This window comes from Hoplias malabaricus, chromosome 7 (genome assembly GCF_029633855.1).
Source record: "Hoplias malabaricus isolate fHopMal1 chromosome 7, fHopMal1.hap1, whole genome shotgun sequence".
Lineage (NCBI taxonomy): Eukaryota > Metazoa > Chordata > Actinopteri > Characiformes > Erythrinidae > Hoplias > Hoplias malabaricus.
This window is the reverse complement of record NC_089806.1, coordinates 34,836,656-34,862,656: the sequence shown is the minus strand read 5'-3', so window position 1 is coordinate 34,862,656 and position 26,001 is coordinate 34,836,656. Positions and strand designations below refer to the sequence as shown.

Sequence of the window (26,001 nt, the reverse complement as noted above, 5' to 3'; positions counted from 1 at the left end):
GGGCAGAAGGAGCCGAGCCGACACGTCAGCACATCTGAGAGGCAATCTGCAGCAAGCACCAACCCGATGCTCAAGGCGACAAGGAAAAAAGACCGGAGTCATGTTACACAGGATCCGGGAACATTTAAAGAGACAGATTCTCTACAAAACCACACCAGTGTTTTCTCCAAACAATGGGTTTAAGCTCATTTATACATAAATAGGCTGAGTATGTAGTGCCAAGGCAAATACACGTATTATGTGCCGTGGTCGTCCATTAAAACAAAAATTGATTGAATACATTTTGGCTTCTACCTTTAGGCCTAGGCCCGCTTTGTATTTTTGTTTGCTTAGGTCTATCCTACCCAACCCAGGTTCTGTTTTGCCTCTTTACTCAAAAGTGTCCTTAAATCACAGTTAAGTCTAATACCTATTCAGTCTTTTCATAAATAAATATAAAGATTTAAATAGTACATATTTTCTCTGACCCAGTTCTAACTCTAACTGTTTTATGTGTGAATCGTTGCAAATATACGGTCTGTGCATGAAGTGCTCATAGAGCTTGTGAACACCATTGTTGGAAGAATGTAATAAACACTAGGTAGTACATTCACCTTAAATTGACAGCTTCAAAATCTTTGTGATGCTTCACTGATGTATAATACAGAGACAAGAGCTTCTGTTATTGTCTCAGAACTGCAGAAACAGCCCTGTGTAACTTGTGGGGGTGGGTAGGAAACCAACCAACCAAACCACCCTCCCCCTCCATCACCGTTGATTTCATGACATCTCTTTAAAATTTTAGGGGAAGCTCAAGAGCAAAACAACCAAATCTTGTTTTGTGTTGCTTTAAAGAAACAGAACAACTTACAGCCGTACATGTACGTGTACAGTCCCAGATGGTCACATGGAGGGCATGCAGTGCACACATTTCTGATTGCCAAAATGAGAAATGGCACGCACTACAGGTTTACAGAGTCGGTGTGATACTTTCTTATAAATGTAAACACAGCGATTTTTTTCCTTCAGTGCTGTAAATATTCAGTGTATCTGTTTAGTGTGTTGTATGTCATACATGTGTGCATTCTCTAGGGCAAATTCTTTGTACGTCAAACATAATTGGCAAAATATTATATGAACATAATGTGATTGTGATTCTCTTTGAGAAGGACCGACTTTTGGGGCAGTGTCCTAAATTAGCAAACAAAAGGTGCAAGGGTGTGTCAACATTGTGAGTGTTTCTAAAGGCCTTTACTGCAATGCTTCTGTATACAGCTGCTTAGAAAGCCCAAAAAGTCAAAGCAAACATCCACGGCTGAAGAGAAATATGTTGTTTACATTACAATCTGAATGTGTTCTACACTTAGGCACATTTATCAAATTTTCAGGAATGAAATCACTAGAGACTTCTCTGTCTAAAACAAGATTTTTTTTACAGGACGAAACCTAATCTCTGTGAGGGAAATCTTATTTGTTTGTCCCAAAATGGATGACTTTAGAATGCTTCTGAAGAATGTTTCATTTTTTTTGTTAATCACGGTACACGGTTGCTCGGTGTGCCATGATCCCAGATATGACAACCCGGTCTCACATCTATTTGTGATATAGTCACATATATAGGAGACTGCAATTCGTGACATAGTCGCATATTTATGACATTTTATGTGACAATATCACAATCATAACTGAATGGGTAATTACCATACAAACATGTGTTACTGTGCCCCGTGTTATGCGACAGTAACACGAAAACTCTTCCTTATTAAGGCGTCATTACCATGCGTTAATACTACCATCTTTTTTGTATTTACGTAAAATATAACCTTACTAATTCATTATTTGCTAAAATATCAAAGCAAATAATGACTAGAGAAATGTCCTTTTCACAACTGACCTTTTGAAAATTAGTCAAAATAATGTTAAGTGAAAGAAATGTTCTTGTTAGAGTTAAAGCTAAATTAGGACTCCAATAATAAGCATTGCTTAGGAGAAATAGTATAATAAAATTCCTTTGTTGGAATAACAACCCATGTTATGTAATTCACATGATGCCTTTTTCTATGTTATATGAGTAATGACGCCTGTAATGAGGAGAAGTTTGTTACTGTTGCAAAGTGTTTGTATGGTAATTACCCATACACTCACGAGTGTGATATTGTCGCATAAAATGTCATAAATATGCGACTATGTCTCAAATTGCAGTCTCCTATATATGTGACTATATCACAAATTGGTGTGAGACCAGGTTGGATATGAGGTATATTTGTGGGCCGCTCAAAATTCAGATTTGCCTTGTAGCGATGTACCTGTTCTGTATAAAGTTTGTTTTTCCTGATATGTATATATATATATATATATATATATATATATATATATATATATATATATATATATATAAGGCAATTAATATCTCTCTAAAATGTCCTATTTGCATTCATTTCCCTGTGTGAACTAATGCTCATGCTGTCAGTAAGTTTTAAATTGTGAAATGACCTAGGACATTTCAAACCTGTTTTTTTTTCTTACAGGAAGGAACATCTTATCTTTGTTTAACGTCTCATATGTCTGCCTCCGGGTCATTTAAGCCCTCAAAACCGATCTGGGAATTCAGCTAATAAGCAGCTATTTTCAGTGTGATTATCTGTGCTTATGTTCATTAGGTTTCATTAAAATTAAATTACTTGTCTTCAGGTATAGCCTACAGCTTCCAAGCTAGCATGTATTAGATATTTCACATAACATCTTAAGAACATAGCTAGCTGTATCAAAGACAAGCTATTGGTTTTATTGTTGGTTCTGTACATGATTAAACTGGCTAAGTCATTATAGTTAGTAATTTATTTTGACAAATATAAATACGTCTTATTCTATAAATACCTCTAACTGTTAACTGCTAGCAAATGTTCTGTTAGCTAGCTAAGCTAGTTAGAAAAATGTTACCCTGTTAACATGTTAACAAACTATAAATTGTAAGGTAAATTCAGCTAACCATATTATCTAATTAATTCATTTTCTATAACAGCTTAGATGACCATATAAATATTTCAAAAATATTAAAAATATAAAAAAAAAAACCTGTGGTATTTACTCCTTTCGATCTTGTTGCTATTCACCTTCTTCACTTAAAACACAAAAAAGTCCTTACACCTATAAAAATATTCACTGTTCCTCGCTTTCTTTTTACTTTTTATACAATTAATCTATACATAGGCATCTGTAATATTATTATTATTATTTTTTTTAATGACATTTGAAAATGCTACCTGTTCAAGAGAAAATGAGCCAACTCTGGATCTGACTTATAGTCTTGCTGCTTAAACTTCTCCATCTTTCAAACATCTTAGCCAGTATTTCCTTTTGTTTTAGAAGGATTAGAAGGATGCTGAGGCTTTTTAGGTTCAGTAATGTCTGACATTTTCTCTGTTCGCTTGGTCACTTCATGGCTGAAGGACACTATGTTTGTCTCCACTCTTATGTTTACCCAGTGGGTTTGGACTGTAATGTGATTTCAAAAAGAATATACTGGCCTCAGCACTGCTTCATCTTAGCCTGATTCCTTAATCTGTGATGACACACCCTTGATATTTTATGACTGAGTACAGTAACTGTATGACAGATTGCTCCTTTCATCTGTTGTGTCCGCATGGTCAGTAGCGCTCGTTAGAAATAGGACTGGCATAAGCAAGTACCAGTGATGTGGTGGGCCCAGTTAATGTTCTGCACAAATGCAATTTAGATTTATCTAAATTTAAATAAATTATTTCTGAATAGTCAATGTCTTTCAGCGTTTTGCCCCATTATCATCAAAAATGGTAAATATTCTGGCTAATTTGACCTAAAATGAGCTTGTACATTGTTACTGCTTTTCAGCTACAAAGTACGATGAATATGCTATGTGTAAGTTACTTCACTAAATGACAGTAAGCTATCAGTATTCTGGGAATGTCATGATTAGCTGATATCACCATTAATGCATTCCTCCAAAACTAGAAGCTTTTATTTTGCATTTAATTTGCATCATTTTGCAAAACCAAGTGACAATGACCTCTGAAGCTTCATTTTGAAACACAACAATGTAGACCTCTGTATCTGCTTCAACACAAGCACAAACCCTGGAGAGTGTTTTAGAGAATGTTTAGGGAAAGTATGTTTTGAAGTGGTTGGAGTAATAAGTGACAGTGATAGTCTGTAGTTGTGGCACCCACAACAATATCAGCAACCACAACAAAAACTCAATGTAAATAAGGAGTGAAGATTTTGTGTGTGCTACCAGGTGTAGTTACCACATAAAACCAATTAGAGAACCCCTTGAATATTTGGCATATGCTGGAACCCCTAATATTTGTATCCACTAGGAGCTGCTTTTCATAATTTTGGTCACAAGATGCCACTCTGTTGAAAGTTTTCCATTTAAAGGAAAAGTTCCAGTGCTTCACAAAGCATGATTGTGAGGTTTGGTGCCTTCGTCTCTAACCCGATTACAGGAACATAAAGGCTGCCTAACAACAGCCAGAAGGTCAGCAGAGAAGTTATGTAATAGGAAAATTGTGCACCATAACTCCTTAACGCATGATGCATTGTCCGAGATCAGTCTGCATCTAAACCCTGGCAGTATGATAACATATCAGTATTTAATAATAATAATAATAATAATAATAATACATTTTATTTTTGGCGCCTTTCAAGACTCTCAAGGTCACCGTACATAATAAAAGCAAGCAAAACAACAGGTATAAACAAAGCTAGTTAGCTAAACAGGCTAATTAAAGAGATACATAAAATCAAAAATCAAAGGACTAGGCTAAAGACTGTATGCTGTCCTGAACAGGTGGGTCTTGAGGCGTGATTTGAAAATGTCCAGGGAGTCAATATTACGAATGTCCGGTGGGAGGGAATTCCAAAGACGGGGGGCGGTGCGGCTAAAAGCTCTAGACCCCATGGTGGTCAGACGGGCTGGAGGGACAGTGAGACTGATGGATGAGGAGGATCTAAGAGTCCGGCAGGGTCTGTTTATGTGGAGGAGCTCTGTGAGGTATGGTGGGGCAAGGTGATGGATGGCCTTAAAAGTAAGCAATATGAGTTTAAAGTCAATGCGAGATTTAACAGGGAGCCAGTGGAGCTGTTGAAGAACAGGGGTGATGTGATCAATGGATGGAGTTCTAGAGATAATACGGGCTGCAGCATTCTGAACCAATTGCAACTTATGAAGGGACTTGAAGGGGAGACCAGATAAAAGAGAATTGCAATAGTCCAGACGGGATGTGACCAGGGAGTGGACCAGGATGGCAGTATTGTCAGGAGTGAGGGAAGGACGGAGGCGGTTGATGTGACGAAGATGGAAGTATGCAGAGCGAGTGATGTTATTTATATGGGTTTGGAAAGACAGAGTGCTATCAAGGACGACACCCAGACTCCTTACCTGAGAGGAGGGGGAAACAAAAGTATTGTCAATGGGGATGGAGAAACTGTTTACTTTTGCAAGAGTGGATTTTGAACCGATGAGGAGAACCTCTGTTTTATCACTGTTGAGTTTGAGAAAATTGGAGGAGAACCAAGACTTGACTTCCTCTAAGCAATTGCATAGGGAAGTGGGAGGGAGAGAGGAAGTGGGTTTGCTAGAAAGGTAGAGCTGGGTGTCGTCAGCATAGCAATGAAACTGGATGTTGTGTTCACGGAAGATATGACCAAGGGGGAGAAGATAGATTATGAAGAGAATTGGACCAAGGACAGAGCCTTGAGGAACACCGGAAGTGAGAGGAGATGGCTGGGATGTGAATGTCTTTAACTGAATAAACTGAGTGCGGTCAGAAAGATATGAGGTGAACCAGTCCAGTGGTGTGTTGGAAAAACCGATGGCTGATAGTCTATGGAGGAGGATAGAATGGGAGATGGTGTCAAATGCTGCACTCAGGTCAAGAAGAATGAGTATAGATAAAACACCCGAGTCTGCTGCAGTCAGAAGGTCATTTGTTATTTTGAGGAGAGCTGTTTCTGTACTGTGATGAGGACGAAACCCAGATTGAAACTGCTCAGCACGGTCCACTTTCCTGTCAGGGTTTCTCCAAGGGCGACGAGATTTAGACCAGATGGTATTTATGGCCAAGGAGTCGTCAATGTGGAAGTTCCGTCGGGATCCGCGGTGGATGTATCTGCGTCGAGGAGGCCGGGCGATGTCCGGGTGGATGTGAAGTACTGGCAGCACAAGGGGCAGGTGGAACCGCAGCTTGAGAAGTTCAGCAGCTGAATACTGGTGTAAGGTTGCAGATGGATGAATTACTGTGGACAATACAGCCCAAGCGAAGACAAACCTTACAGTCAAGTCATTAATCCACATGGCGAAAAAGTAGAAATAGGAGACAGCAGGCAAATAAATAAATAAATAAATAAATAACCGGAGAGCAGCGGCAGCTACACGCTATTTGGTAGGTTAAGTACAGGAGGTTCACCCCTCCCAGATCCCCCTTATGGTGATATGCAAATATACACAACTTTGATCCCCAAGAGCCAGATGTAAATGAACATGAGTGTGAGGGGTGTGATGTTATCCCTCAAAGGTTGGGAGACAAAGGGTCATTTCCATACAAATGAGGTTCTATGTAACAAATGGCTACCTACATTTGAAATCAAACAAATCCCACGGCCCTGGGCAACACAGCTTGATTGACCGTTTGATGTACAGCAAGCTAAAAATAGATTTATCATGGGAAAACTCATGGTAAGTGAAAAAATTGTCGGTCTGAGCATGCGCAGAACCGGTAAGCGTCAGGACACCAGCTCTGGTTATTCATCGGAGAGACGCTAGGCGGCAGTGTGCACATAAACGGCCATGTTGTCCATAAAAGAAGCAGAAAATAGAGAGAGGCGGGTGAACGCCGCAGTGTGTGCACATATTTAAGGTTTGATTGTTTTCAAGTTAACACGCGACGTCATATAAAATCGCAGGTATGTACACATTTTGCGGCAATGGCAGGTAAAACTAGGGTTGTACTACAATAAGTGTTGCCGTGTTAAACAGTTAGCTTCCTGTGTAGTGTCAGTCATGAATAACATCTCACTAATGTAGCATTTAAAATATAAAGATTTATATTTCGCATAAGATGTCTGACCTTCCAGCTAACGGTGTACATTATAGGCACAAAAACCGCAATTTCGATACCTACCTATAAAGTAAAACACGTTTCTCAGAACCAAGTGGCCACATCGACCCCGGCCAACAGACTTTTACTGGGGTCACGTGGGATGAACATTGGTTAATTGGACACTATTGGGCTAGTAGTTAGACTCAGGCAGTCTAGACAGCTCAATGAGTATTGAGAGATACTATATCTGTGTAAACTGTGTGCTTGAGATGTATCACTGCTGAAAGATAACTACAAAACTCCCATTTTCTTTTCTTAATCCAGAAATCACAAACTATGGATGATATCGTAGCAGAACGTAACTTTTCAGGACCTGATGGAGATTCGTCTTCGGGGGATGAATCTGACACGAAGATTAAAACCAGTACACTGTATGAGGCTCCAACTAGTGGTAATTTAACTATTGAAGCAGTAATTCTAATATAAAAGCTCTCAGATTGTGTTAAGTGGTGTATTATTTGGAACCTTTTCAACTACATTCATGACATTCACGAAACAAATAGACTGTAAAAGTAAATGTTCTGACACAGTGGCAAGGAGGCATCAGAGATTCTGTTCTAAACCTATTTTCATCACATCTGTCCTCTTGTTGGGGAACTGCTCTTCCCCTGAAAACTAGTTCATTTAGGTACTAAACGACACATTTATTGTGTGTGTGTGTGTGTGTGTTAGGTATACAAATACACTTTACAAGTACCCAAGTACAATTGTAATTCAAAATTCCAACATTTTCCTTTTATTAAACGAAAACCTAAACAGTATTACACCACAGTCAAGATTTTTGCTAAAATCTAAATCACCATATTTAAAGGACCACTAAATAATATTTTTACATTATAATTCCCGCTTCATAATAATTCTGATGCTTCACTGAATTGTAGTAGGGAGAATAGGTTCAGCACTGTAGAAACTGCTCTATGTAACCTGTGAAGGAGGGTAGGAAACCAAAACTTCCTCCCCCGGCCCATTTGTTTCAGCAGTGTTGTAAAAATGAATTATGCCAGAGGGAGCTCCAGGAGAAAAATGTAATTTTCACTTTAAGCTTAGTATACTGAATTCTATTTTATAATAACTTTTTTTGTATTAAGTGTACTAATGTTCCTATCTCTTTAGCACGGAGTAAAGAAACTGGATTTCATAAGACTGCAAGATTATGTCTGAAGGGCATTAGGGATGCCTTGCTGCACCTTCGCTGGCAAGACGCTGCACTCTTTTTAGCTGAATACTCTCAAACATTGGAAGACACCACAGTCAAAAAGCAGTTACTAGCAAGTGAGGTATGTGATGAATTCACTCAAATTTTCTATGCCAAATCCAAGTACAATTTATTTATCACTACTGGAATCAGAGTGCAAAGTGCCATCTTGAAACCCTTATATCGATCCTAGAGAAATGTTGGGTATGCATAATGGAAAACAAGGTTCTTATATTGGTGGCTGCCTAAGAGTGACTTATTTATTTATTCATTGATTCATTGTCTGTAACCGCTTATCCAGTTCAGGATTGTGGTCCGGAGCCTACCTGGAAGCAAGGCAGGAACACACCCTGGAGGGGGCGCCAGTCCTTCACAGGGCGACACACAAACACACACACTCTCACACTTATGGACATTTTTGAGTCGCCGATAGATCTACCATTGTGTGTTTTTTGGACAGTAGAAGGAAACCGGAGCACCCGAAGGAAACCCACATGGACATGGGGAGAACACACCTCACAAGCAGTCCCTGGAACTGTGACACTATTTATTATGGATATACATGGGTTGGACAATGAAACTGAAACACCTGGCTTTAGACCACAATTTATTAGTATGGTGTAGGGCCTCCTTTTGCGGCCAATACAGCGTCAGTTCGTCTTGGGAATGACATATACAAGTCCTGCACAGTGGTCAGAGGGATTTTAAGCGATTCTTCTTGCAGGATAGTGGCCAGGTCACCTACGTGATGCTGGTGGAGGAAAACGTTTCCTGACTCGCTCCTCCAAAACACCCCAAAGTGGCTCAATAATATTTAGATCTGGTGACTGTGCAGGCCATGGGAGATGTTCAACTTCACTTTCATGTTAATCAAACCAATCTTTCACCAGTCTTGCTGTGTGTATTGGTGCATTGTCGTCCTGATACTTGGCACCGCCTTCAGGATACAATATTTGAACCGTTGGATGCACATGGTCCTCCAGAATGGTTCGGTAGTCCTTGGCAGTGATGCGCCCATCTAGGACAAGCATTGGGCCAAGGGAATGCCATGATATGGCAGTCCAAACCATCACTGATCCACTCCCATGCTTCACTCTGGGCATGCAACAGTCTGGTGGTACGCTTCTTTGGGGCTTCTCCACACCATAACTCTCCCGGATGTGGGGAAAACAGTAAAGGTGGACTCATCAGGGAACAGTACATGTTTCACATTGTCCACTGTCCAAGATTTGCGCTCCTTGCACCACTGAAACCGACGTTTGACATTGGCATGAGTGACCAAAGGTTTGGCTATAGCAGCCCGGCCGTGTATATTGACCCTGTGGAGCTCCCGACGGACAGTTCGGGTGGAAACAGGAGCGTTGAAGTGCACATTTAATTCTGCAGTGATTTGCGCAGCCGTGGTTTTATGGATACAATCCGGGTCAGCACTCGAACATCCCTTTCAGACAGCTTCCTCTTGCGTCCACAGTTAATCCTGTTGGATGTGTTTCGTCCTTCTTGGTGGTATGCTGACATTACCCTGGATACCGTGGCTCTTGATACATCACAGAGACTTGCTGTCTTGGTCACAGATGCGCCAGCAAGACGTGCACCAACAATTTGTCCTCTTTTGAACTCTGGTATGTCACCCATAATGTTGCATTGCAATATTTTGAGCAAAACTGTGCTCTTACCCTCTGCTAATTGAACCTTCACACTCTGCTCTTACTGGTGCAAAGTGCAGTTAATGAAGATTGGCCACCAGGCTGCTCCAATTTAGCCATGAAACCTCCCACACTAAAATGACAGGTGTTTCAGTTTCATTGTCCAACCCCTGTATATGTATTTTGTCACTATTTATTTCTTTTCTGAAGTAAATTAAGTATTGTGTTTTATATAACAGTAAGCTTTTTATGACACACTGGTAGAAATGTATTATTTAGCTGTCTCATTTTTCTCAGTTATTGTTTCTACCATTTCTTGTTTGTCATGTCCACAACAGCTCCACATTCTTCCAAGGAAGGAGAGGAGCAGTAGGAAAGAAGGTGGCCAAAGGTTTTTTGCAATAATTGGTTTTCCATCCACTTTTTACAAATTTCACTGTAAAATCCCTGAATAGAAAAGGTTCAAAAAAGGCTGCAAATACACCAGAAAAACATTTCTATGCGCAGATGAGGTGGAAAAGTTCTTTATTGAAATGTCAAAGCGTGAAAGATGGATGGAAATGGGTTTTTCTACTAACCAACGAAGTTTCATACCTTCATTTCGTGCACAACCACAAGCTTTTCCTAGACTCCCAACCTCCTTCCTCTCCTAACCATACTGTAGGGCCACTCAGTTTTCATACAAGTGCCAAACTGAATTGTTTATTTCAGAATAAAAAGAAAAAATTCTGATCAAAGCAAAAATCAACTCATCTGCCTTTCTCCCTCATTCCTATGCCACCGCTGATAACAGGAGCATACTTCATCAGAAGTTTATTTGCAGAAGTGTAATGAATGGAAACAGGACTCCTTTTGCATTTCTTTTGTCGAATTTATTTCTTTTTAAATTGCAAATAAAATTGCATTTTCTTTGATGGAGATCTGGGTTATAATTGGAGGAACGGGACCTGACCACATACTTGTGATTATAGGCTTTGTTTAATCAACTGAATGTGAAGACTTGTATTTGTTTTGATCTCAGATTATTTGGAGATTGGGTGCTGAGATCCTACAGCACCATCCAAAAGCCAATCTTGATGATTTCAATGCTATGTATGAGCGGTTGAAAAACTGTGGAGTGAAGCATTATGCCAAGGTATAATCATATGTTTGTAATTCTTGGTACTCATGGGAAATATGTGGAATATTGGAGTACATTTTTAAAATAGTACTTTAAATATTCATAATTTTATATTAAATATTATTTCCCACATTAATTATACTCCAATATTTTTTTTCTCATTAATATTTCATTTTTTTTTTATTCAAAATGTTTTCTTTGTTGCTAGATCTGTTTGGAGCACTGTTTTCACCTTCTGTTGAATGGCCAATTTAATGATGCCAAACGTCAGCTGTCAATTGCAGCAAGCTGGAGTTATGGCAAGCAGAATGCAAAACAGGCTTTGGAGCTGAGTCTCATCCAGGCATACTGCGGCTTTCTGGATTATTTCCTCTGGTGTACGAAGAAGCATTCTGTCATCAGTGCGGGTGACCAGAAAACAGGTGAACACAGGACTCCACCCTTAACTCACTCTTTTGCTTTGGCCATGAGTATTAAACACAGAATTCCAAATGTCCAGTGATGTTTTATTGGAGCTTTGAAGCACATTTTGGCACAGTGTTAGTTGATGCAGTTCTTTTGTTAAGCCTTTTCACAGGGCTGCACTATCAAAGAGAGCAGAGGGCTACAAATTAATCAAATCAATCAAATCCAGATCATAACTACTCCAGCAGGAACAAATACATTTAATAAGATTTAATTTTTTTATGTTGTTAGGGTGCATACACTAGAATGAGAATCAGCCAGCATCTACCAATTTGTCTGCTGATTAATCATCCCATAACATAGAGCAGGTCCTAAAAATCAACCAATAAAGGTTGAGACGTACAAGCAGGAATCAATAGTGTGCACAATTTTTTTATTATTATTATTACTGATGATTTAAACTTCCAAGAAGGGTTTTTTTTACTTGATCTAAGCCACATTATGTTAAACATACCTGCCAGAGTGGCACTTATAGTTCTGCAATTACAGACTGTAGTTCACCTGTTTCTCTGCATACTTTCTAATCCGCAGCTCACCCTGCCCTTCAATGGTCTGGACCCCCACAGAACTACCACAGAGCAGGTGTAGTGTGTTAGTGTGTGTTGCTAGCATTTATAAAGCCCTCTGTGTCACTGCTGGACTGAGAATAGTCCACCAACCATAATAGTCATCCAACAGCATCCTGTGTCCACTGATGAAGTACTAGAGCATTGCCAATACACACTGCGAAGCAACAGATGAGCTACTCTCTCTGACTTTACGTGTACCATATGGTGAACGCGGTAGGTGTGTCCAAGAGAGGAGACAGTTGGTAGACACAGTATTTAAAAACTCGAGAAGCTCTTTTGTGTCTGATCCACTTGTACCAGCACAACACACACTAAGACACCACAACATCGGTGTCACTGCAGTGCTGAGAATGATCCACCACCCACATCATACTTGAGCTGTGTGGTCTTCTGGTGGTCCTGACCATTGGAGGGCAGTGGGAAATTAGGGATAAAATATGCAGAGGAACAGCTGGACTACTGTTTGTAATTGTAGAACTACAGAGTGCTCCTGTGTATTCTTTACTTTGGTGACTGTTAATCCTTCATGTTATTTGAGAACAACAATGGGAGTTAATGCTGGTGTCTTGTTTGTTTTTCCAGATAATGAGACAGACATGGAGATGCACAGTTACTTCAAACAATCCTCAGTTGCCCTGCAGGAAATTATCCAACAGCCTGGTGTTTGGGATCCTTTTATATTGAGCTATGTTGATGTGGGTTTGGACAGTAATGTGTTTTATCTCAATGAAAACTCATGTTTGGGGCGACTGATGTAATTCTTCTGCCTTGTTTGATTTTGCGGACAGATGTTGGAGTTCTACAATGATAAGGCCACAGCTCTGAATGTATTGAAGGACTATGCTTACAGACAGGATTACCCAGCAAATCCCAATGCTCATGTCTACCTGTATAAGTTTCTGAAGAGGCACGGAGCCCCACAAGTCAAACTTATAGGCACTCTGAGGGTACAGCATACAATGCTTATTTGCTTTATATTAGTGTTTCTGTGACACTGTTAATATAGTAACAAATAAGAGCCTTCCAAATATTTGTGAAATTCAAGGCAAAAAATTTTTCTCAAATAATTGTTTCAGGTACTGCACTATTTAGTTCCCAGTCATGAGCTGATGCTAGAGTTTTCTTGTCTTCTACGGAAAGAAGGTAAATGTAGATGGCACTCTTTTCCTTTAGGTGCTTTTCCACTGCATGTTATCTACTTGGATCGGCCTGGCTCAACATGCTTTTCCCTGATACGTTTATTTAAATTTATTTATTTATTTATTTTAACACTGAACACGGCTTGACACGCAAGTTGTCAGAGATCAGTTTTGTCATTGTTGCACGTCCGCCTCTTGATGTGTTTTGTCGGCTAACGATCCAAGGAGCATTCCGACTTCTTTAAAACAGCACACACGATGATACAAGCTGCCCTTGTGAGTCAGATTAAACTAAATGTGACCACTGATGTAACTTAGGACATTTTACAGATGGCTTGTTTCTGCTGGATGTCTGCATTTTGTGGTGATCGATAAGTCTCTTACAGATTCACAGTGCTCTGCAAGGTTTACAAGTCATATTTAATACCTACTCTGCTTGCTTGGAACCAGGCAGGACCTGGAACAAAAAATACTAGCTTTAATGGACCAGTTACCAGATTTGCAGAGTAGGTATCGTGCTGTGGAAAAGCATCATTTATGGCAGTACATTTCAGATGAACTCTGATAAACAATGTAGTATAAGTGATATTTTCTTCTGTAGAAACAATACGTGTGTTCTGATGATAGGAAGATTGAGGAAAAAATGCAATTATTTTTTTTTCTCTTTACCAGGACATAAGAAAGTAGACAGTCTGAAAGAGTCTCTTGCCGTTGCAATGGATCTGCTTGACTATCCCTGCTGGAAGTTAGATTTGAGAGCATGGAAATGTCTACTGAAGATTTTGACGGTCTTTCAAAATGAGTATGTTAAATCCTTCTAGCAAAACACACTAACACACAATGTCTTGTGTGTCATATCCAGTTCCAGGGTCACAGTGGGTCCAGAGCCTACCCGGTATCACAAGGCAAGAACACACCCTGGAGGGGGCGCCAGTCTTTCGCAGGAAGAGTGACACTCACCTATTGACACTTTTTTTTTTCAGTAGCCAGTCCACCCACCAATGTGTGTTGTTGGACCATCTGAGGACAGTCACCCGGAGCGAGGCTCAAACCCACAACCCCAGAAACAGCTGTGTGACAGTGACACCACCTTTTGCTGGGGTTGGGGTTAGCTACCTGTTGCCACCCCTTTGTGACGTTAGTGTTTTCGAAAAACTCAGTTTTGCGTGTTAACATGACACCACTGACAGTGTTCCGCCTTAAAGGGCGTTTTTGAACACTTACATTATCAGAGACCATTTTTTTTATGTGGACAGAAGTCTAAAACGCAGAAAAAAAAATATCTGGATACATGTGGATGGGGACTTATTATCCCTGTTTTCCAAAACGTTCAGTTCCCTACATGCTTTTGTCAAAAATACTGCATGATCCAACATTACATTAACATTCTCTCCCAATTTAAACAGCCCTGTTTAAAACGAAAGCCAAAGCTCACCATCAAGCAGGTGTTCTTGTTTACGCAGTTTGTGCTCAGCTCTTTTCCGGCTGTAATTGTTTGCTGGTATTTATTTTTTTTAGGCTTCTCACAAATCCTGTAAGAGAAGAATGGAAGAAAAGGAAAGAAATCTGGCTGCTAATGCACTTTCGATATTGTAATGCTGTTGAGGATTTTTTACACAACAAAGAATGTCTGCAGCTCAAAACCAAAGTGGCATTAATTATAGGAAAATGTAAGTACAATGTGACTTTGCATTTCTTGTAACACTTTCCTGTATTAAAAAAAACCATGAATTATTTCATGTTCATCATCAGTGACCATATGCGATTTATGTGCCTTTACCTCGGCTGCCCTTTTGAGTGATGTATTGCGGTTTATTTGCTTTCATATGAGGCACAGGCATGAAGGGTAAAGTGGGGAAAATACATAATTAGTAGCTGATTGGTTTACAATCAATTCATCATCTCTTTCATGTTTTCGGTCTTGTCCAACTCCCAACACATTTTTACGTTTTTCATGTACACAGATGATTGGTCTGGCTTGTTAACATCATGAATATATAATCAGTTTATTTGGCTGGTTAAAACAGCACAGATTAGCGCACATTTTGTGTTCAGACCTGTAGTTTGTTCTCTACAAGAAAGTTATACATAATTACATTTCAGTCTTGGTTTGAGTTCGATAGCTGGGCTTAATATGGGGTTATGTTGTTTTACCAACTGGAAATATGATGAAAGGAGGTAAAATGGATAAACAGCACCTGAAGTGCTGCAGGGACCAAAGAAGGTATGCTACAGAGAAAAGATGTTAGGAGGCCTGTCCTCTACATTGTTTTTAACACCATGTTCCCTCGTGGCATGATTATTGTTAAATCCTGGCATATAGCTTCTTGCGTTTGGTTCGTTTAGATGCCTTTGGTTTGTGTTGCACTCATACTCGAAACAAACCACACTAGTGTCTTTTAGAAAGGAACCGAAACCAACTGAGTAGGATCTGCTTGTTTGGTGTGTACCAGAGTTTGAAAAGAAGCGTTCACACACACTAAGGAACAGCACTAACAGAGCAATCACACTAGGGTTAATTTTAATCACACCAAACCTCACAAATCTGAACAAACCCTGAATGATGTACAAACTATTCATTGTGATTCATGACATGTTTACACAACATGGAACAATTGGAGATTTGAGTGCAGTTGACATATTTACTGCAATACGTGAATTCAGCCCTCAGTCTAACAATGACTAATTTACATAAAGCTTGTTCATACAATTTTTTGGAAGTGAGCCAAAATGGAATTATTATTATCATGTTCTTACGTGGAGTTTGAGACCAAATAATTTTTAAATGTGTAGAACGTTGGTCAGTACTAGGAAATAACAGAATACATCATGTAAAATGCTTTTAAATGAAAGTAATAGAGACAGCATTTTTTAAAATTTATTATTTTATTTTGAGCTACATATAAAAACTATGTTCTGTTTTTGTTCTTACTTTTATTTTAGAGCACATTAATATGTTCAACATCTTTTCTGCTTAATCCATTTCAGGGTCACAGTTAAATTAATATTTTGTATTTAAATGTAATTTATTTTCATTGTTTAATAACTCAAGTTTACACACTCGTTTCATAACCAAATTTGACTGTGTAGAATGTATATACGATAAGGGTCACAGTGTGAAGGAGCTGCTCACATTCATTTTTTAACATAAATGAATGTATAGTGTATTTTACCTGAAGCATTAAAGCAGTTTCACAATCATTGAGTCATAAATTCACAAAAAAAAGTTTTTTTTTTTTTTTTTTGTTTTTTTTTTTAATGTGTCTTATGTTGTGTGATGAATCTCATTATTTCAATTTCCTTTTCACTAACTCTAAACTTTTCCATCTTAGCTCAATTCTATCAATATTTGAAGGCCAGAACGTGGAGTCGTATGCAGGATGGTAATCATGAAATGCAGACGACGGCTACAGATTGAAGCATACATATTTACGCGACTTTTGGGATGTCGCTTCTGGTAATTTTAGAGTTAACACTCCATTTACACTTTGCAGAAAAATCACAATGTTTAGTTCACAATTTTTGCTTGTATTTGCAGAGTTTAAATTTTGGGGTGGGGGTGTCATAACACTTTTCCCCATTATGTTAAATCTGGCATATAAACAGTAAAAATACATACATTATATATCGACGAATGTTCTCTGTAGACATGAACTAAAATTAATATGTAACTTCAGCATTTTTGCTGTGGGGAAAATTTTAGGATTTATATATATATATTTATTTATTTATTTTAGTGTATTGCTGGCTGGTATCTGGCCACTAGGTTGTGCTCATGTTTTATTAAAAGCAAAAGTGCCATTGTGGCGATACTGAAATACCAACCGTGGGTTTCAGAAATTTCCTTCATGTGTTTAGCTTATATGCTTGAACTACTGCTTTCTAATAAAGCTTGTCATTGTTTTTTTTGGTATTACGTTTTCCTGTATTGTATTATCTTAAAGTTCAGAATGCATATTGCACAAGGTCATTATTACAAAATAGTTATTATTCACGAGAACAGGGAAGGGCAGAATTCGCAAACTCATTTTAAAGTCCTATAACCGGAAAGCTGTGAGTAAAAGTGTGTACATTAAAAAAAAAAAATTCTGAAATTGCTGGGGGTTTTTTTCTATTCCACCTTCAAAAATATGCTGATTAGTTTTTTTTTATTAAACGTTGTATTTATTTTGTAAAAAAAATGAAATCCTGTGATTAAATGTTTTCTACAGTTTATGATGTTGTATTGACCAATCAGTTATTACAGGAGTTCAGGGCGTTTTGTTACAACACTCCTTTGATCAGAGAAGCACTGGGATGAAGTGAAAATCTGCTAAAGTAGAGCAAAGTCATTTTAAGATTCACAGTCTCTAAGTTGGAAAGAAATTTTTTTTTTTTTTTTTTTTGTGCCAGTCCATCAGAGGGCACTGAACACTTGCTCTTCTGGCCAGTTTGTACCAAGGCTAATCTGTAATTTTCAATGAGCAATGTGGCCAGAGTATCAATGGTGAGCTTGTAGTGCCATAAACGCTTGATTAATGCAACACCCACATTAGTGGTTTGTGGTTTTGGAATGCCAGCCTCCTTTAGAGAGTATAGGGGAAACGTATTGGGATGGTGTGTTTGAGGTTAGTTTTTGGCTGACCCTCAGAAGATGTTTAAAGAAGAACTGCACAGATTTTTTTGTGTATAATAATGTTATCAAAGTCATGAGTAATTAGAAGAAATATGAAGTGTGGCATTCTAGAAAAGCATACAGAATCAGAAATGTTTACAGCAACTGGAACCAGATATCTGAAGTTTTTGGAGCTGAAAAAGGCGACATATTTTGACTGTTTGATAGTTCTCCGATCTGTTTGTTTGCTGAAAACTGTTCTGATTTGTTTACGAAGCCCTGCTCCATAGCTGGATAATATTGACTTACTTTTGCTTCAAGTGTAACTGATGCCAAATTTGTGAGAGCGCTTCTGAACATAAACAAATCAGAGCGAACAGCAGTTGTCGAGAATGAAGATGAGTTGAAAACAAGGTCAGATGGATTCATTCATTCATTTGTTGTCTGTAACTTATCCTGTTCAGGATCAAGGTGGATCTGGAGCCTACCTGGAATCATTGGGTACAAGGTTGGAACCCACACTGGAGGCGGCTCCGGGCATATACACACACACATTTACTCAAGCAATCACACCTACAGACACCTACCAACATGTGTTTTTTGGACCATGGGAGGAAACCCATGCGGACACGGGGAGAACACACCAAACTCTTCACAGACAGTCGCGCAGAGCGGTGTTTGAACCCACAACCCCTGGACCCTGGAGCTGTGTCGCAGCGACACTACCTGCTGCACCGCCATCCCACATGGATTCATAAGTCTAAAAGAAATTAGTAAAAAAAAATAAGCAGTTATGCTTTTAACTTCTCACTGTCAAAAAAAAAAAACTCAAGTAGTATGAGATGGAAAAACCCTTCCTAACTGTCAATGGAAGTCGATATGTTTTATTTATATGTCATTTTGGAGCATTTCTATTGATACATTCATCATGGCATGGTCATACGATGTGAAGGACAGCTGCTGTGTTAAAATGACAATAAATGAACAACTGACAAAAGATGTACATGTCTTTCTTTGGATAGTGACGATATATATTTTTAAAACTTCTGTATTCCAAAAAATATTGTAGAATTTATTGTAAAATGTATGGTTTGCACTGTGGTTATTTCATATACTATTGCCATTTTAGCCTAATGTCACCATGCTCAGTGTGTCACCTACAAGGATATTTAGACCCCAGCACTTGTGGAGCGCCATCCAAAATAATAGATTTTTTATTTTATTTTTTTTTGTGTGTGTGTGTGTGAGATTCAGGACTAACCGTCCCACATCAGTGTGTCCTCATTGACGAATGACTTTTAATCCTCATAGAAATGTTCAGATACATAGTCGTTATTGCAACAAATGGGGAAACTATGTATTACAGCCATTAAGAAATGTAGGATATGCAATTGTCCGCAGACTTGTACATTGAATAATCACTGGATTATGAAAACCTACTTCATATCTACACTCATTGCCCATTCATTCGCTCAGCACCACTGAGCAAACAGGAGCACATACTCAGTGGACACAGGACACATTTGGCTGGATATTTTTGGTTGGTGGGCTATTTAGTCCAATAGTGACATTGAGGGGTTTAAAAACTCTCGCAGCACTCCTTTGTCTGATCCACACATATCGGCACAACACACACTAACACACCACCAACACTTCAGTGTAACTGCAGTGCTGAGAATGATCTAAATGACCCAAATGCTCTGTGATGGTCTGACCATTGAAAAACAGGGTGAAATGGGGAAGAATATGTGCTGAGAAAAAGGTGGACTACAGGCTGTAATTGTAGAAATACAAAGTGCTCCTTTATGGTCAGTGGAGCTGATAAAATGGACACTGTAGATACAAGATAGAGGGTTCTAATGCAGTTACGGTTCAGTGTAGTGTATATAACAGACTGAAAATATTTTGCAGAACAGAGATGCAGATAAGATGCATATGAGGTAACTGTGGAGGTGGAGGAAGAGACATTTGCCTGCAAATCTAAACACAGCTGGATTCATAATCATTTATCTACTACCTGTCAACTGACAGCATTTTGTATTTTTGTTTCTAACAACAATAATATATAGTATTGTTCTAATTACATAAACACAACTGCTAATCCTATGAGAATAAAAATTAGTTTTTAAAGAATTTACCAATAGCGGCTTGACAAACTTTCCTAATGATTCTGTAAAAAGCGTGGTTTCATGTGTAAGTGCTCTCCAAGGTGCAATAGAGGAAGTGGTTTTAACTTCCCCTGTACCGTGGGTTGTAAATGCCACGCCACATGAAGTCAGTTTTTCCATGTACATATTCAAATACGTTTTCTTGATTTTAAGAGAAAAAGTACAACCCTTGTCTTTGTAACAAAGTAAAAAAAATTCCAGAAATTATGTTTCTGTAGAAATATAGAAGTATTTAGTTCAAACACTTTTATCACAAAATCACAGCCCACTTTGGATTACGTAATAAAAATGTCCTTAAATAAACGTATCGTGGGAAAGCTCACTAAGCTGAAGATTACAAATATATTTAAAAAATTACCTCATAATGCTAATTCTGGGTTGTCGGTGGTTTTGTGCATTTTTGTTTCCCCTCAACTGGGTGTGTAATAACAAGAGAAAATGTGTATTTAAAGAGTACATTAAAAGATCACTGGATTAGGAAAATAGCCATTTGTTGTTCTCTAATTCCTTATGTGTGCGTCTCAGGTTACGACGTTCCACTGTTAACCGAACAGTTTGATGGTGGCACGGTGGCACAGCAGGTAGTATCACAGTCACGCAGCTCCAGGGACCTGGGGTTGTTGGTTCAAGTCCCGCTCTGGGTGACTGTCTGTGAGGAGTTTGGTGTGTTCTCCCTGTGTCTGCATGGGTTTCCTCCCATGGTCCAAAAACATTGGGGATTCAAAATGGTCTGTGAATGTGTGTTGCTCTGCAAAGGACTGGCACTCCCTCTAGTGTTTTGGCACCAGACCCAGCGCGACCCTGAACTGCAGTGACAGAGAATGAGTTTATAATTTCTTAAGCCCATTTCATCCTAATCTTATATGATCAAGACCCCCACCACAAAGCAGGTATGATTAGGGTTGTAGATCATTCTCAATGATCTACAGGCTTTAAAAGGCTTTAAAACCTCTAGCAGCACAGCTGTGTCTGATTCACTAGTACCAGCACAACACATATGCTAATGCTTGTTAGATTTGAACAGGGTTTCAAGGTTAGAAAAAGTGTCTGAAGATGTAAACAAAGCAAACGTTACCCAGCAGTCAGACAATGATCTTGCATAATTCTCATATTTTCAAACTACTCACTAATAGCCGACACATAATTTAAATACAATCTTCTTAGTATCAATACAATTCTTTTTTTATCAGCATTTTAGTTCTGTAGTCCATTCTTTGTCTGCATACTTTGCTATTGTCGTATTCAGTGGTCAGAATCCTGCATTCAATCCCTACCTCAGGTCTCTGCCTGTGAGAAGTTTGTTGTGCTCTCCTTGTGTCTTTGTAGGTTTCCTCTGGGTGCTCCAACTTCCTCCCACAATCCCAAAACATATATTGTTGGGTGTATTAGGCTGTGGAAAAGCCTTCACAAGTGTGTGTGTGTGTATGTGAGTGAGCAGTTGAGTGTGTTACAGAAAAGTAATGAATGAATAAACGTCAGTGACACCAAGGTGTTACTGTGTGTGTGGGTATGTGCGGTTCAGACCCTGTAGTGCTACTGGACTTCATCATCACTGCGCCCACTTACGGCCCACTGTGTTAAACACAAATACCAAATCAGTCCACCTTGTAGATTTATTTAGCACATATGCAAATGCACTACTCAAAATGATTCTGGAAGCAGAGGTGTCTTCAATGGAAAGGGAACACCGTTAGTTATCAGCCAACAGGCAAAGATGAATTTCATTTGTTACAATGGACTGCATAATTTGTGCTATTCATCCTCTTGTGCTTCTTGTGTAACTGGATGTTACTTACAGGATGCTGTTGGCTGGATATTTTTGGTGGGTGGACCATTCTCGGTCTAGCAGTGACAATGAGGTGTTTTAAAACCCAAACAGCGCATTTTTTTGGGCAAATCTTTACTCTTTTATAAACAAATATTTCAGACAATATATATATATTTTTATCTGAATTAAGTTTGGCCCCTTTTGATGCTGTTACTTCCTCTTTTCTTTTGGTAATGCTTTTAGACTAAAGGCTGGAACTTAGCTGTAAAGATTTGTCATTCAGCCATCGAAGCATCAGAGAGGTCAGGTACAAATGTTGAATTATTAGTTGATTCAGTTTTGATTGTAGGTACCTTTACTGTCACAAGCATAGTTCAATACATTTCATACAAATCCTATGAAACCGCTGTTAATACGTCAAGTTTCACTCTGAATTAGGACATTATAACTATATAGGAAAATCAAGTTTTACATACGTCTGTCTTTAAATGGTTTTAAAAAAGTCCCTGTCCAGTATTCTAGGATTTCTCTCTCTGCCCATGGCACCAAAAAGGCATGTGGGTTTTATTTAAACAATGAACAGACCTCCAAATGTTGAAAGGCACAACCTGACATGAGGATATTGCTCTGTTTCTGCTCCATAGGTGAGTAATACTGAATTATTTTTGTTGTACATGGAAATGACTCTAAATATGGGAGAGTGCTAATTAACAACTGAGTTTCTGTGTTAATTTAAACAGTGAATAAAAATTTACAAACACACAAGCCAACCTTAAAAGACGTAGAGATTCTGAACGTAAACAAACCAGAGAGAACATTTTCTCACAGTTTTAGACGTTCCCTTTAAATATTATAATAAAAACATTTAAGCTTTGATGAACTTTGGTGATTATATAATTATTTAGGCATTTCAGGTGAAGCTTAATATGTCTACCATAGTTTAATGACGTATTAAGTCAATTAAAGAAATTTTAGAATATTGAAACATATTTTAAGAACAAACCAAGGTCATTTTAAACAATTCAACATGTCTGTTATTCTATGTTAATCATGTGCTCAATGCTAACTTTAGCTAAAATTGTGCATCTTTTCATTGTCAACCACTTTAAAATACATTAATGACAACATGGGCACCATACGGGTGGGCAACATAATGCCTAGTTCCTGGTTATTTCTTGTATAATATACTGAGGAAAAAACATATAATATGGCTTGTGCCTTTTATATCATTTATGACATTCATGCATTCATTCATTATTTGTAACCCTTATCCAGTTCAGGGTTGCGGTGGGTCCAGAGCCTACCTGGAATCATTGGACGCAAGGCGGGAATACACCCTGGAGGGGGCACCAGTCCTTCACAGAGCAACACACACACTCACACATTCACTCAAATACTCACACATACGGACACTTTTGAGTCGCCAATCCACCTACCAACGTTGTTTTTTGGACTGTGGGAGGAAACCGGAGCACCCGGAGGAAACCCACGCAGACACAGGGAGAACACACCACACTCCTCACAGACAGTCACCCGGAGGAAACCCACGCGGACACAGGGAGAACACACCACACTCCTCACAGACAGTCACCCGGAGGAAACCCACGCGGACATGGGGAGAACACACCACACTACATACCAAAATACATTTTTCCAATAACACAGATGCATAGTCACCCACTCACACCCTATCTGAAGTACCAAATAAGTACAAGGCCAGGCAAGATCCTTCTGTAGACCCTTAAAGGAGAGAGAGGTGTCTGAGCAAAGTATGGGAGAGATGGAGAAAAGATGAGGAGAGTGGAAAGAAAAGGGGATTAATTACCATTCTGAAAGAAAAGTGTATAGTATAAAGAAAAGTTTATAAAAAATTGAGAAAAGCAGAAAGATTGCCAATGCCAAGGCAGAGGTAGTGGAAACCTGATGCCATCCAAGCCAGTAGACATTGGGGAGCAGTGTGTCGGAAAAGGATACCCTGATATAATAGTGGATGTTGCTGAAAACAGCAGTAAAGTGAAATGCCTGCACCACACTGATACTAACAAATTATTTTGGCCAAATCCATGAGATGACATTTGTTGGTATAATGATGGGCAGATTCTCTGCATTATGACTGAACGACAAACAGTGAACAGACGCTCCCTCCAGCTGGAGTAGTCGGTTTGGAAGTATGTGGAGGAGATTTTACAGAAATCATTAAAAAGTGTTGCTAATTCCATATAATAAATTAAATGCATTATTACTATCAGTTAACTATGTATCAGTGATCATGTTAGCATTAGCACACTCTAAAAGTTAGAGCTATATCTTTTCTGTGGAATGTTGTTGAGCAAAATATTCACATCAAAGCATCATTAAAATCTGTTTATATGATGTCAATGTTTAGTTTGATTGTAGGAATCCTCCCTCATATCTTTACCATTATTTTTAAAAGTGCATCTTGGCTCACCCTGTCTTGTATTTCTCTGCCAGCATTATCAGCATCATTGTTCATTCATTCATTGTCTGTAAACGCTTATCCAGTTCAGGGTCGCAGTGGGGCCAGAGCCTACATGGAATCACTGGGAGCAAGGCGGGAACACCCTTCACAGGATGGCACACTGAAACATTCACTCACACCTATGGACACTTTTACGTTTTTAGAACCGTGGGAGCAAACCCGAGCACCTGGAGAAAACCCACGCAGACACAAAGAGAACACACTAAAGTCCTCACAGACAGTCACCTGGATTGGGGCTTGAACCCACAACCCCAGGACCCCAGAGCTGTGTGAGTGACACTACCTGTTGCGCCACCGTGCAGCCCTCAACATCATTGTGTTTTATTATATTATTAATAAACCAGTAATTCTTCACAGGTAAACAAACCCTTATAATTGATTTATTATACATAACAGTGGGTCATGTATTTTCATCCCCTTTTTTGTTTAATGATGCTTGTTGTTACTACTGTCGGAAACATTCACAGTGGGGATCTCAATGGAGATACAACATTTTTCAGAATATGACTCTACAGTGTTTTAGAATGATGTATTTATGTTGTGTTTATTCATGACAGAGAGGACACATTGTGCAATATGTGTTTTTGGTTTGTTGGTTGAACCTGAAGCACCTAGAGGAAACCCACAAAAGGAGAACACACCACACCCCTTACAGACATTGACCTCAAACCCAGGACCCCAGGACCCTTGAGATGTGTGGTAGCCACATTACCTCTACTTAGGAATGTTAAAAGGTCCCAAATGCAAAATATATTTATAAAAACCCAAAGCTGGATCACAAAACTACTCCAAACTGTTCTAAATGTATTGAATGTCACTCTGTCAATCCAGAATATGCAGTTTAGTGCTGGGTGATATGACTGCAAATCATTATCATGATTAATTTAATATGTCACGATGATTATGATTAATGAATGGTTATTTCGTTTTGTTTTTTTGCCCTCAGAGTACACTGACAAGCCTTGAACAGTAAACATGCTATAGGATGTTTAATTTTAAGTTGTCAGTCTCTTTTTAGAGCCATACACTGCATATATTTAGTGGTTATATTTGTCTTCTATATGTTCAGTTTCATCTTCACTAAAGTTAAATCATGTTCAAACGAGAGACACTGCATTTTTCTTTGGTAAACCCACTTGATTTGCTCAGTTGGAATCTGTTTTTAGGTTCTCCTCCATGTTGCTTCCAGGTGGCAGAATCATGTGACTACATGTGAGGTAGTATGGGTTTAAGGGGATGGTACATTATCAAAGAGTATGGGGCAGAGTAGAATTTCCAAAAATAAAAAGGGAACAGAATTAAAAGTACAATTGATTGAATTGATATAGGTGAGCTAATGTTACTTTAACTGACTGAATGGCAATTCCGATTACTTGCCTAACCCTGATGGATTCCTCCTGGTACACTGAATATGTTTCAGCCAGAAGTGCACCTTAAAATAGCTGAATTCACTAATTATAAGGGTGTATTTTGCTACTACACCCCTCCCTTTTGTTGACGTTTGCGACCCTCTTTCCTGGTTTGGACCAAAGAGGCTTTTGATTGGTTGTCAATGACATCACCCTCTGCTTCAATACATGGGACCCTAAGCATTGTTTAGTGAACGGCACTCAGAAAGCTGACTTTACTCTCGCTCAAGCCCCCTGCTTTGTGTGTGTGTGAGTGTGTGTGTATGTGTGTGTGGGTCCGTTTTGAAGTCCACGGTTTTTGCACCTTATC

At 38.9% G+C, this 26,001-nt stretch overlaps 1 protein-coding gene across 1 annotated transcript; it reads left to right on the top strand.

Annotated features, from left to right (window-relative positions):
* Positions 1-6,769: 6,769 nt before the first annotated feature.
* On the top strand, positions 6,770-18,814 carry taf1a (TATA box binding protein (TBP)-associated factor, RNA polymerase I, A). Its single transcript, XM_066676986.1, has 12 exons — positions 6,770-6,921; positions 7,383-7,509; positions 8,232-8,395; positions 10,981-11,094; positions 11,288-11,501; positions 12,696-12,808; positions 12,902-13,060; positions 13,190-13,256; positions 13,925-14,054; positions 14,771-14,922; positions 16,585-16,709; positions 18,311-18,814. Exons 2-11 carry the CDS (start codon positions 7,395-7,397, stop codon positions 16,668-16,670), a joined length of 1,314 nt encoding a protein of 437 aa, XP_066533083.1. The 5' UTR covers positions 6,770-6,921; positions 7,383-7,394; the 3' UTR covers positions 16,671-16,709; positions 18,311-18,814.
* Positions 18,815-26,001: the final 7,187 nt, after the last annotated feature.

Bases quoted from the DNA above. Each gene is read 5' to 3' on its own strand.
- taf1a (XM_066676986.1), top strand. From the start codon at position 7,395: ATGGATGATATCGTAGCAGAACGTAACTTTTCAGGACCTGATGGAGAT. The intron at 11,095-11,287 runs GTATAATCATAT...CTTTGTTGCTAG, and splicing joins GAGTGAAGCATTATGCCAAG to ATCTGTTTGGAGCACTGTTT. The intron at 14,055-14,770 runs GTATGTTAAATC...TATTTTTTTTAG, and splicing joins TTGACGGTCTTTCAAAATGA to GCTTCTCACAAATCCTGTAA.